This window comes from Scleropages formosus, chromosome 18, assembly GCF_900964775.1.
Source record: "Scleropages formosus chromosome 18, fSclFor1.1, whole genome shotgun sequence".
Classification (NCBI taxonomy): Eukaryota; Metazoa; Chordata; class Actinopteri; order Osteoglossiformes; family Osteoglossidae; genus Scleropages; species Scleropages formosus.
In genome coordinates, this window is record NC_041823.1 from 18930636 (window position 1) to 18944033 (window position 13398).

Here is a 13398-nt window from a genome sequence, read left to right on the forward strand (position 1 = left end):
CATCACTTATTCTTTAAAATTCCAGTGAATTTTCAAGTTTGTGCTTCTTGTGTGCGAATCATTGCTAGTGACTGCCAGCATTTTGCAATGCTCTGGATTATTTTTTTAACATTTTCAGAGTTGCAAGGATTCTGGCGAGTGATTATTTTATCCTTAAAAAGGGGTACAGGAACCCTGTGTTTTAATATAAAACTTTGGAAAATTTATTATTAAAAACTTCAGCTGACATGTGTAGAGGATGCAGAGGAGATGTGTAGAGGAGAGAAAAATACTGCCAATTTAGTGCACAAAATTATTACTACTTTTTCTTTTTCTCAATACCCCTCAATTCTTCGGAGCACAATTTCCCTTCCACACATGAGAAATCATCTGTGGGTTCAGAAAATTTGTATGTTTTTCAGTTATGATCCTTTGTTAATCTATGAAAATTAGAATGTATATGTGACACATGAATAGTTATGGGATTTACTCAGTGGATTTCCTTCATGCTCATTTAAATCAACATGAAACAGGTAGAACTTCAAAATGTTGACATCAAAAGAGTATTCTCACAATACAAATCGAAATATGTATTAAATATTAAATTTAGTTAACATGAAAATGTTTCATTTATTAATGTTTTTAGGAAACAGCAATGTTATGCAGAAATAGAATTATGATTTTCCTGTTTCAGATCCTGTTAAGAAAGGGGAGACCCCGGAGGGGCCTCTGTATACCGTGGTAAGCAGAACTACAGGAATAGAGGATCAGTTTAGTTTACTGGACTTCAAACCACAATGACATCTTTCATATAGTGGCAGAGCGTGTAAACGAAAACCTGCACTGTATGAATGTTAGTCTTCGGTGAAATAAACCTCAGACAATCAATGTTTTCATACATTATATATAAATATGGGGGGGGCGCGGTGGCGCAGTGGGTTGAACCGGGTCCTGCTCTCTGGTGGGTCTGGGGTTCGAAGCCTGCCTGGGGTGCCTTGGGGTGGACTGGCGTCCCATCCTGGGTGTGTCCCCTCCCCCTCCAGCCTTACGCCCTGTGCTGCCAGGTTAGGCTCCGGTTTCCTGCGACCCCATATGGGACAAGTGGTTCAGACAGTGTGTGTGTGTATAAATACCTGTATAAATGATACACCAATGTCTTTATACATCTTATATCTGAGTCTCCCCTTACACAGCCTTATGAACACCACGTCTATGCTACCATTAAGGATCAGCCCTCTGCCTCAGCTCAACAGGACCTGGTCTACAGCCTTCTGCAGAAGCACTGATTCAGACATAACCTGAAATCTGCCCAGGAGGTTGGACCAGAACTTGGACCGAATGAGCTCTTCTGAGCTCGTGTTTAACTGTCTGTTTGCTTGTTACATATTGCTATATGGATTTTCTCTGCTGGGGATCCAGTTTGTATGTGTGTTAGGTATGATTGCTAAGTTGATTTTTGATAATTGATTATTTTTCTGTATTTGGGAAATACGAATTTTCCAATTCACTTTGAATTACTTATTTTCTGCACAAAATTATGTTAAATTAATCACTAAAAAAGCAATTCTATTTTGCACTAGCATGTTATCCTTTAACTTCCACCCTCTTTGAAACATATACTACAGTTGTATGCTCGTTTATTATAACATTCCTTAAGCAAACCTTGCAGCACAGCAATCAGTTCAATAAATACAGAATGAATTCATTTTAAATTTCTGCATAACCAAATAATCTTTTTTTGACTTAAGATAATACTGAAATATTAAAGCTCTCATTTTATTACGGAAACCAGTGTGTCTGAAGGCTGAATTCTCTCTATCCAGTTATTTAATAACACACACAGTTTTAGAGGCTGGTATCATCCCCGCTCCATCTATTGGCGTTAGAAAAACTGCAGTGTCTTCATACTAATAGCTATAGTTTTACTCAGTTTCGTGCTAAGCTTCGTTAAACAAGCTTTCCCGGGCTGATGCCACCAGTCTAAGGCAGACTGCCTGTCTCAATGTCCATTTTGTTTTCTGGAAAATAAGTACCTTAAATGTTAGTTTCTTTATTCTGCTCATTTTAGTTTGTCCATGACCGCCTACTGCTGTGTGACTCATCCATACTAACATTTTCACTTTTCATAAAGCTTTGTAATGCAAAACAGGAGAGGAAGAGATGCAAATATAAGTCCAAGTGGAAACACTGATTTTAAATCAGCACTTATGGTTGTTCTGCAATAAAAGTAATACATTCATCAGTTGTAATGTTTTCATTTTTAAATGAGGGAGGAAATGTACGTGTATTAATTTAGTTGACACTTTTCTCCAGAGGAACTTACAATGTTAAATTACTCTCAATTGTTTACCCATTCTTACAGCTGGGTAATTTTACTGGAGCAATTTAGGGGAAGTATCTTGCTCACGGGATTTGAACCTGCTACCTTTTGGGTCCAAAGGTAGTGATATAATATAGCTATACAATAAACTGGTCTGAATAATAAAAGCTGACGAGAATCTAATGCTCTACCATGGTAATAGCTATGGGGAGGGGAACTGAGCAGGTTATTTACAGCATGACCATACAGTGCAAAACTGAGTCTGTCCACTAGGTGATATTGGTTTGCGATTCTAGGGGAGAAGGCAGAGTTGCCTATTTTTGTACAAGTACTAAACTCAGCAGTTGTTCGGAATGTCCTGACCAAATTACTTTAGTATAGCTCATGAAACCATCTACAGCTGTCAAAAAATGTTGCTATCACTGTGTATGACGAACCCAAGACCCGTGACACACGGTGTGGTAAATTGTTTTGCTTTGCTGATAATCTATGTTTAGTTACATCTATTTTGTTCATTTAGCTAATAGTTGTTCTCCAAATCAGCTTACGCTGTTGCATCCATTTGTAGGGCTGACTATTTTTAGTGGAGAAATTTAGGGCAAGTACCTTGCTCAAGGGCACTGCAGTGGGGGGGGGGGGTGTTGAACCTGGGTCCTTTGAGTGCAAGGCAGCAGTTCTAACTGCTGCACCACCTATTGCTCCACAGCATTACAAAGATGCTTGGCATGTAAATGAATTTTAAATGAAATCAAGCACATACACGTGTATTTATATGAATGAGGTAACAATGGTATATTAACTGCTGTCAGGATAACGTAAGGTGCTTTTATCAACTTTTTCCTACTAAAGCTTGGACAGCATGAATGCATCTCCATTATTGGAGATCCACCATCAAACTTTAAACTACAACCTCATCTGCTGCAGCATTCAAAGTGCTGTTTTCCCACTCAGCACTGCACGGGGTGAAAGAAAAGGAGCGTGACTTACACTGTAATGGAGGGTCACATGGGGAGAATGTATTCAAAAGTGTTTCACCTTAAATCCCAAATGTGTTATGGTAAACCAACAAAACTGGAGACAAGGAAGTGACCAGTGCATTACATGTTTGTCAGAATTTAGTTAAGTGTAGAGTCCAAAAAAAAAAAACATACTAGTATGGGTGGTTTCTGAAAATGTCTAGGATAATGCTATAATTTAAAAGTACACCCACCATAATCAGTCCATAGCGCTCCCTACTCTCCCACCACACAGTTCCATTTACATTTATTCATCTACCTCGTGATTATCTCCAAATCATTTAGCATTTTCAGTTACTTACAATTATTTACCAAATTACAGAGCTGGGAAATTTTACTGGAGCAATTTAGAGTCTGAGTTCCTATTCCACATGTGTTCCGCTGCCCTCTAATGGTAAAATTTTTCACTTTGCAACAGATTTCAGAAAATCAAGCAGCGAAGAAAATGCATTTAAAAATAAAATGAGAAATGTTACATCTTTGAAAATTCATAACAGATGTTTAGATGCCCGTAAGGTAAAAGTGTAACTCTTATAAAACCCAGCAAACAATTTTCAATTCCATGATAATTATCTTGCTCTCACACAGATTGTAGAATACACCATCACACAATGGGTATAAATTTAGAACAGTGACCTCAAGTAAATCATGTTACCAAGAATATCAAACTAAAGTAGTAAGTTTTAATAGAGATTGTCTATATGCCATTTTATTAGATATAATTTTTAGGATTGTATTTCAGACAGGGACTACTTCAAAATTATACCTGTAATGACACACCTAGTTGCATTATGGGGAACAAAAAAAAACAGTTTTGTAAGAAAGGAAATGCTTTATTTGCATTTCAAACTTTAGTGTCACTATAATTAGTACAATCCACATTTTCCCCTCCAGTAGAGCCAACATCTCCCTTGCATTTTAGAATATATTTGCTACTCTCATTTATAGACTGAAATTACATTTTACATTGCTGCAGATGATCATCAATAACCCTCTGAGTTCCACAACATGTACTATGTATTATGTAAGGACTGGTTCCTGAGGCAACCTGAAAACCTATTTCCCTGACCCGTATCGAGCACATCTGCAAACAGCTTGCTGGACTGCACAAGTGACAAACACATTTATGAGGAGTTCTGAGTAGTGACAGGCAAAGAGCATCCTCTAAATTAAGCCATTACAGGCTCTCTCTTTCACAAAATAGTTTTCAGAAAATTATAAAAAGTTAAAGAAAATATACTTCAATGCACTTAAAAAAAAAGAACTTAAATATAGAAACTGTCTTCAACTGTACACACACACACACACACACACACACACACACGCTACTACACAGCTACACTACAGCTAAAAGCATTGCTGATTATACTAGAGCATTTTATGAACTATAGAGCATTAGTTATCCAGTGAGCTACTGCCTTACAGCCTAATGTGAAAAAGTAGTGTTTTTTTTTTTGTTAAATCACAGAATGTGCAACCTAATTTGATAATGACAGGTATTCTTTCACCCTAGTCATAGTAAGTTTCATTATATCAATTCAGTGTGCATAGCTACCTGAATTGCAAACGTTATCAATAACATTTTAATTATATTTCTTTATATCATTAAAGCATGCATTGGCAATGTAAGAAATTAGTGCAAATTTGTAAATTTAAAAAAAGTACAATATTAATTTACCTTAGTGTAGTACAACTTACAGTACAGCATAGCACTTAAAACAATATGCTCGCTCTGTTGCAAAAGAATTCCAATATGCTATGCATTTTAATAAATGTCACAGAAGTACAGTACAACATGTACCATGGTACAACAAAATAGTGTTGTGCATTACTCTACAGCAGATATTTCAGAGTAGCATTCATCCAATTATTTTGCCTCTCCTCCTTTTAACCTAAAAAAAAAACAAAGGAAACAAAAACACAAATGACATTCACTGACAAATGAACTGAGGGACAGAGAAAATGAAAGTCCAGCAATTTAACCACTGTTTCTACCAAAGCCCTTAGCGTGCACACTAGGGATTCACAGAAACATACCTGCATTATACCCATTTACCTTAGTTCTGTCAGAAACATCAAAATATGTATACTTATGTTTCAGTTTGACAACTTCTTCCACAATGCATTTACAAAGGTGCTCAGTTTAAGGGCTCAGTAAGGGAGATGCATGTGGGCCTGTGAAGGATGCATCTTTCCTTATTGCACTCATGTTCCTTCCATTGTGAGACCAGAGGTTTTCGTTTTATGCCACCATAAAGCATAACCCCTTCCATTCTACTCTTTCCAGAGTATCCTGAAGTAAGTTTAACAACCAAAAATATTCAATGCTCTCTTCTGCCATTTTCTGTTGAAAACCCTTTTGTACTGCTTCTCCATGGCTGAGAAAATCTCTGAGTGTATGTGAATACATGTACGATTTCTTCTTTCCATTACCTCCTCTCTGTAAAGAACCAAATGCCCACTGTACCCAAGAACCCCATCAGCCCCCTCAGTGCCTGAACCTGTAGGAAATGGGCAGCAGCAGGTTGTTCTTCTTCAGCTCCTGTACTTTGTTAAGAGTCTGCTCATCTAGGGCAACATAGCAGCGACGTGCATAGTCCAGGAGCTTCTCCTTGGTGGGGTCAAATTCGCCCACTTCCGCCACCTTTTCAGGAGCCACAAGCAACAGCTCAGCAATGGGTGTTGTTGAAGCAACTGTGTTGCGGTCCACTCCATGGATTTGGAAGGCCTTGGACATGTTCTTTAGCCGCTGGTAGGTCATAAGTATCTTTTTGTACCGAAAGAGCACACCTGCAGCATCTTTCACTGGAAATGGAGGAAGAGTGAAGAAAGTTGGATTTTCAGGTGGTTTCAATGTGATGCAACAGAAACCCATTACCTCTAGTACAGTGGCATCTTAAGTAACAAGAACAACAAGTGCCAACAACTGTTTAAACAAGTTAGATATAGTGAGAGAGAGACTTGTACAGAATAACTCACAAAGAGACTCAATGTAATGGCAGAGTTCAGTCCCTGCATTAACAGGATAAAGAGCACAGCAGACCTCTTACCTCTCTGTCTCTCCCTCGCACGAGAAATTCGGAAGACCCGCCTCCTCATCAGCCCACTGTTGGAGCCTGATCCCAGGTTGCTCACACTCATGTTCTCAGCCATCACTTCCTCCCCAGGCATCATCCCCTCCTCCCCCAAGTAGCTATCTTCTTCAAAGAACTCCTCCTCTCCAAGTAGTGACAAGGATTCTAACATAACACAATAAAAGCTATAAATTGATTCCTCAGTAACAACAAAAGTACATCAAATCCCATCTGGGAGACATGCACACACACACAAAATCAACAACACAAAAGGAGTTTTTGGGGTCAGGAGTATGGTTTTAAACTTTCCACAGTTAGGAATTCAAATTTGGCAGTCAAGTTTGACCTTGTATTTCACCCCTGTGCAGAACTGTACAATTATCCTGATCCCAAGACAAACTGCCATACTCTGTGCCACCTCACCAGGTATGTCATTTATGGGCTTGCTTTTGTTCCCAGCTTGTCCCTGGAGGAGCTGTTCAGAGGCTGTAGAGGACAGCTCTGTTTCCGCTGGATTCCTTGTCTGACTGGAACTAGCTGTACTGCTGTTGGAAAGGCCTGAAGGGGTAGACCTTCGGGAATACAATCGACGAGATGTGGAACATTGGAGCTCTGAAAGAAATCAATTTAAGAAACTGAAATCATAGCTATGATGTTGCCAATTTACAAATTAACCTAGCTGTTGCCATTACATAATTCACATGCAGAAAAGCCATTACAAAAGCAAAAAAACAAGAGGTGAAAATTCAAAAGACAACTATGTAGACAGTGTTTTAACTCAATGATTCAAAGCGTTATTGAAAACAAGAATCAGCAAACATAAAAGAGACAGAAAAAGAAATTAAAGAAAGTGCAGTCTATGAACCAGAGGTGAACACTGCACCTCCTATGTCAAAGGAGGAAAATTTACCCCTTTCATTTGCTCTCTTTCTTCCCCAGGAAAAAGTTCTTGATTCATATCCTGTACACACAAAAAAAAAAAAAAAACATTAAACTGCTGCTGAGGTGACATGTCAGCAGTGTTCCAGTGGAGTGGGTTTGATGCCATTTTAATGCACTTCTCTTGACAACATTCAGCATCACCTTCACTCAGTTTACTTTTCTTTGAGCTATATCTCAAACAGCACATCACAGATAAACACAAAAACCTTTTACAATGAATTATGGGTATTGAAAGAGGAACACAGCAAAGGACTGGTTTTGAGGTGCAAGAGTAAATCTGAACATCTCAATGGGCCCTTTCCTGCCATGTAATACAACACTCCATCCATTATAAGAAATTTAGTCTCCAAACAAGAACCTTCAGAGATACAAACTAGAAAAGCATTGTGGAAAATCTCATGGAAAAGTCCCTGATAATGTGCCACACCCAAACACACCTCATGTCTCCCCTGTAATTACCATTCCTCTCCTGGCTCTTGGTGGAAAAGATGAAGCGATCCAGCTGGCAGCGGAGGAAGTCCCGCTCCTCCTCCAGGTCCTCAATGCGTTTCTGCAGCCAGGAGTTCTTCTCAAGGGAGATCTGCAGCTGCGTGCGCAGGTTTGTGATCAGGAGATAGGAGCTCCCAGGGGGCGGCAAACCTGATGAGGACTCTGAAATCAAAAAGGGTTGGAGCGTCATCAACATGTATTTACAGAGCTCTGTTCGAAAAGAAAGTATGTGAAGTATTTGATAATTTAGTTATATTCAGGCATTAAAGCTTACATGATTGAAGTACCAGAAAGTCCTGCAAACTTTCAATCAGTAATACATTTACACCTGAAATACCAAGTAGTATTCCTTGCTGTGGGAGAGTGTAAAAAGTCCCAGCGTATGGATCCGTTCTCTCACAAGAGGACAGCATGCATGTTGTTCTCTGACATTTACAACTAGGCAATCCTACCAGCAACGGTCTCAATATATATGGTAGCTTCTCATTTTACTAAAAGATGAGTTGCAAATTTTCAAAGACATTTTCCAGTTTATTTGTTTTGTTTATTTTTATTCCAGTTATTGTCTACCTACAGCAGAATGATCACAAGCCGTATTTAGGCACCCAGCATCTATATGTCAGGAATATATACCCAAACAGTTTGGGACAAGTTTAATTTAACTGGCTTTCACAATGCTTATAGCTTGTGTCTGGTGTTTGAGTGTCTGTGATCAATAAAATGAAAAAAGTTGCAGTTCTGGGATGAATCAGTCAACATCTAGATTAAGAACTTATAGAGACAAGGTATTTTTTTATTTTCAATTGTTTTAAATCTGTTATTTAGCATTGCCTGGTAAAAATATTAAAATGTCTTTAAAAGTATTTTTATTATAGCTACATATTTTTACAGAATTTAAGCTGTAAATAGGGTTACTTTGTTAAGTTTTTACTAGCTGTGATTTAGTGGCAAAAGTGACTTTAGAGTCTAAAGAGACTTTAGACTTTTTTTTTTTTTTTTTTTAACAAACAAAACCCATGAGACTTCCAGTCTCAATTGTGTTTCTAGGGTGAGGTGTCAAGTAGAGTGAAAGAATACATGAAAAGAATATGAAGAAAGCTAAAGTTCTAAGTCTGACATGAGGCTAAAGCAATCTATCCACAGTTTAGCATCCATTCAATATTTAAACAGGTCACATTTTTTCCCATTTAGCAGATGCTTTGGTCCTAAGCAACAACTGATTACTATGTAGTTGTCAGCTGACACTTTTATCCAACATGACTTACAATGTTAGGTATACTACACTAAACACCCTACAGTCATTCAACTATTTATAGAGCTAAGTAATTTAATACACATGCTATGGGCAATTTGGAGTCAATTTGGGCAAAACACGTGTTTGGATTCTGGGAGGAAACCCACACAATCACAGAGAAACTCTGTACAGACTGAGAGGGGACTGAAGCTACATCCATTCCTACTGAGACACCAGCACTACCAACTGCATTGCATATTAGGCTACCAAGACATTCAGGTTTAACTGCCCATTTAAAACAGCTTCCACCAATGACAACTTTACATAAATTCAACAACAACATTAATAGGCAGAATAATACAAAACTTTACTGTTGAAAGAAAGTTTAGATAAATTTCAGTTTTATAAGTTCTGAGCCTTTCTGTGAAGATAACATCGCTATGAACATGGAACAACAAAGAATTAACCATTAAGCATTTTGAATGAAGAATTTCATGACAGAATAAATTCAAAATCCTGGGACAGACACTTAAGTTTTAGCTTTTCTTATGGAGCTTCAGCCTTTATGGTCGGTAAATATTAAACTATTAATGGAAAATGTTAAACTGTAAGCCATGACTGTTAAAAAAAGAAAAAAAACAAAAAACTACTGTTGCTTGTAGACTTCAGGCATGTATATCCTTCTATGAAAAGCAAGAATGTTATATGGCTGTACTGTGAATAAAAATGCTAACATTTTCACCCTGTCATATTACAATGCACTCAGTCCTCAAGCTTGTATTTGCCAGATAATTATGACTCTAGAATCCTTTGGAAAAAGTACTGAAATTATGATTTGGTAACACAGGCAACATTTTCACAGAAAATAAAAGAGCATTAAATTAGGTGACAGGATGAGAAGAATAATTAATACACTTCAATCGATGCCTTTGTTCAACGCAACAAGCAACTGGAACAGTTCACCCGTTTACAGCAGGGTTTTCTTACTGTATCAATTCCGAGCAGATTGAAGCTTCCCAGTTTCAGAGTCCATGGGGACAGCCTTAATCATTATGCCATCTGCTGCCTATTTCAGATATCAGACGTTTACATCGTTTTTGCTTCTGATCTGTGAAGTAAGCCAAGGACTCGTGTGAAACAATCACAACTGCAGGAGTTCTATGTCGTTCCTCCAATGTTCATTTAAACCCATCGGAATATTTAATAAGGCACACACACACATTTTCGGAACCGCTCGTCCCATACGGGGTCGCGGGGAACCGGAGCCTAACCCGGCAACACAGGGCACAAGGCTGGAGGGGGAGGGGACACACCCAGGACGGGACACTAGTCCGCCGCAAGGCACCCCAAGCGGGACTCGAACCCCAGACCCACCGGAGAGCAGGACCTGGTCCAACCCACTGCGCCACCGCGCCCCCCTGTATTTAATAAGGCCTTTTTTTTCTTTTCTTTTTTTTAAATCTTAAACTAAGAACACCTCAAGTCCTACCTTCAAAGTTCTGCTCAGTGTGGTTAAAGAACCCGGGCGGCTCAAAGTTGTTCTCCTCAAAGGGGATGGAAATTTCATAGCCATCTTCATTCTTCAGGGCTGAAGACAGGAGGAGGAGGAGAAGAGGAACAGTAGCACCGTGCACCGAGGCGACTTCAGCAGACACCACCCAACTGAGCAAACTCATGACTTTCATGTGCAGCTCTAATAAATGAGAAACCTTTGAGAAGCACGTCCACGTCAACGTGTCACCAACACAAAACCTACAGTGGTGGGAGCAATAAGACGGGTGGTATGGACGGCACAATGGTGTCGTGTGTAGCCACCTCGATAGTCACAGTGTGGCTGACCCGATTTGACCCCCGCTCGGTCTGTGGGTACAGTCTGCACGCCTTCCCCGAGTTTCCTTCGGGTGCTCCCATTTCCTCCCACAATCCAAAGACAGAGCTGTTTCAGGTGAACCGGAGACCATAGCGTGTATCATGTTTTACACAGCTGGTGCACAAACATGGGTGAATGAATGACTGTAGGGAGTTTAATAGTGATTCCGTTATTGTTTGTCAAGTTGGCGAAAAATGTCAGGTAAATGTTGCGAAGTATTAAGTGTGGGTCGCTTTGAGAGAAGCATTTACTAACTAAATGAAGAAATCTGTGAGGTAAATAAATAGGAGAAACCCACTGTGCATCTGCGTCGTCGAGCTGCTCGTCTCCGCATCCTTCACACCCTGATGCTCCTTCGCTGAGGGCTCTCCCTGCTCGGGCCAAACTCGAAATAATTAGCAAAAAAGTAATTATTAGAGGGAAATAACCTATAAGGAAGATATCAGCGCGTAGTACGTGCAGTCCCTCGACAAAACAACAAGTCCGCTCCTGTTCAAACACGAGAACACAGATGTCATGAGTTCGACCTGAGCACCGGACTAGCGGATTTTCCCTCATTTTATAACACTTGTCAACGATCACTTTCAGAAATAAAATCTGAACAAATTATTACAATGTAGTACAACGTTTATTTCACAGTCTTAGTGCAGGTCATGAGGCTGTCCCGTTTCGCGCCCGCCAGGTACTTTCATCAACACCGTAGCGCGACCCCGACGCTCTAATTAATGCCGAGCGAGAACCTGAGCAGCAGACGCGCGCTCCCGCCGAGCGCCGGACGCACAGAGACAGCGCGCACCGACGCGGAACTTGTCACCCGCAGCGCACGGTGGGTGACACAGGTCTCCTACGGTGCGGAGGAACCCAGCACCAGCATGCTAACACATTTCATTCTCTCTCAAATTAATTAATGTACACAAACCATTTCCGCGTCCATTAGTTCTGCACTCCTTACACATGAACGCGCCTCCCGATCCCCTCCACTCACACTGTCTTTTCTTTCCTTTTCTCTCGCACCGAGCCGCTAGCTAACAATAACTAGTAATTCTTGTTATCTCAGGGCTGTTTCCGACCCTCGCCGTGACTCAATTCCGGTCACACGTTAGATTGAGACTGTCTACCAATTACCCGAGGCTGTAAAAAACGAAAGGAGCCTTAAGGGACCGTCACGAAAATCTTAAATTCAGTATATTCTCTCTGCATTTCATGTAAATTTGTGTTCGTTATATATACCCAAGAATTAATTTACCTTTACATAAAACGTGGTACATCTCATTATATATTTGAACCTTCTCAGGGTTCGCCTGGCTGTAACGCTGCTGTGTGTGCATCTTGACTTGACGGATCCAGGTGAATAGGTGGAAGGGCGGGGCTCAGGTAAGGCACTCGGCGCGCGCGCTGCACCCGGAAGACGAGCTTTATTCGGGCGGCTTTGTTTTTGCCTTTTTAGTAATAAAACTCAGTAGAAGAGCTGAGGAAAAAACTGGAGGGTGTACAAGGTGAGACTAATACATTGTTATATAGCCTATGGACTCAGCTTTGTGACTGTAGCCTGCGTGTGTTACAGGTGGCTGCTAAGACTAGAGCACGAGGTCGTTCTCTGAGGGCCGTGTAAACAGTAAAGTACTTCTACTTGTGTTTATCATCATGCCTGAGAGTCACTAACAAGTGCGGATAACTGCATTTACGTATGTCTGATAAATTCCCATTCTTTTTTCTTGTTCCCTTCACCTGTGTTCTGCAATTTTCCCTGATAACACCATAGTTATAGTTACTTACACGTACACTAGACTTAGTCGCATACCCTGCTGTTGTGGATGTGTACCTGCAAAGTTATAGTATTTACTGGTTGGTGTGGTATGCAGATCTGTGCCACATTCCAGAAAAGTATAGCTGCTGGCTTGACCTTTCACCTGATATCATCATTGGCTGTGAATTTCCTCTGTCCCTCTTTCAGGTGGCTATGGCCCCCCGCTATGAAGGCCTGTCCCACTGCAAGGTTGCCCTGGTTTTTGCCCTGTTGATGGACCTACTGGGAGTCACAGCACTTCTCTTAGGAGTCTTCGCTCCCCTCGAGATCAAGGGCAGGGACTTTGGCGACTTTCTCGTGTACTCGGGGGCACTGCTGGTCATGATGTCTCTCGGGGGATGGGTCATGTGGTACACTGGCAACATTGAGGCTTTGACCTCGCATAAAGAGCTTGGTTACATAGGGACCGCAGTGAACCGGCTGGCACGCACCCTCAGCCGCAGGATGACTAAGCGGAGCCACAGTGGACCCTAAAGCTCCAGCTGTCCACTTGAAATGGTCAACAGAAACCACTCCTGGGAACCGCTCTTGGCTGGCAAGACTGTGCTCGTAACTTATGTAACTTCATTCGTTGGTCTCTCCTGCCAGAGGTCTTTGTGTCCTTTTGCTTTTTCTCCCCATTTAACAGTGTAGTTTGGCACATTCAAATATATAAAGGTCACTTGTA

The 13398-nt window shown here is 40.6% G+C and overlaps 2 protein-coding genes across 9 annotated transcripts in view; one reads left to right on the plus strand and one right to left on the minus strand.

Annotated features, from left to right (window-relative positions):
* LOC108924543 (mucin-5AC-like) overlaps positions 1-2139 on the plus strand; it is a 72856-nt gene extending 70717 nt beyond the window's left edge. For all 6 annotated transcript variants that reach the window (XM_029260190.1, XM_029260188.1, XM_029260189.1 and 3 more), the window contains 2 exons: positions 674-720; positions 1173-2139. In XM_029260190.1, the coding sequence (XP_029116023.1) occupies positions 674-720; positions 1173-1265 (140 nt within the window). In that variant the 3' untranslated portion in view covers positions 1266-2139. The remainder of the gene's footprint in view (positions 1-673; positions 721-1172) is intronic.
* Positions 2140-4636: 2497 nt separating this feature from the next.
* On the minus strand, positions 4637-12006 carry ccdc106a (coiled-coil domain containing 106a). 3 transcript variants are annotated; one of them, XM_018736038.2, is made up of 8 exons: positions 11844-12006; positions 11223-11295; positions 10544-10642; positions 7791-7982; positions 7300-7350; positions 6813-7001; positions 6366-6554; positions 4637-6120 (listed from the first exon to the last, which is right to left on the minus strand). In XM_018736038.2, the coding sequence occupies exons 1-8, from the start codon at positions 11856-11858 to the stop codon at positions 5804-5806; spliced, it is 1125 nt and encodes a 374-aa protein (XP_018591554.1). In that variant the 5' UTR covers positions 11859-12006; the 3' UTR covers positions 4637-5803. The 3 variants fall into 3 exon arrangements, with proteins under 3 accessions (XP_018591554.1, XP_018591562.1, XP_018591571.1); XM_018736046.2 differs by having other exon boundaries at positions 11910-12003; XM_018736055.2 differs by lacking the exon at positions 10544-10642.
* Between the last annotated feature and the right edge of the window lie 1392 nt (positions 12007-13398).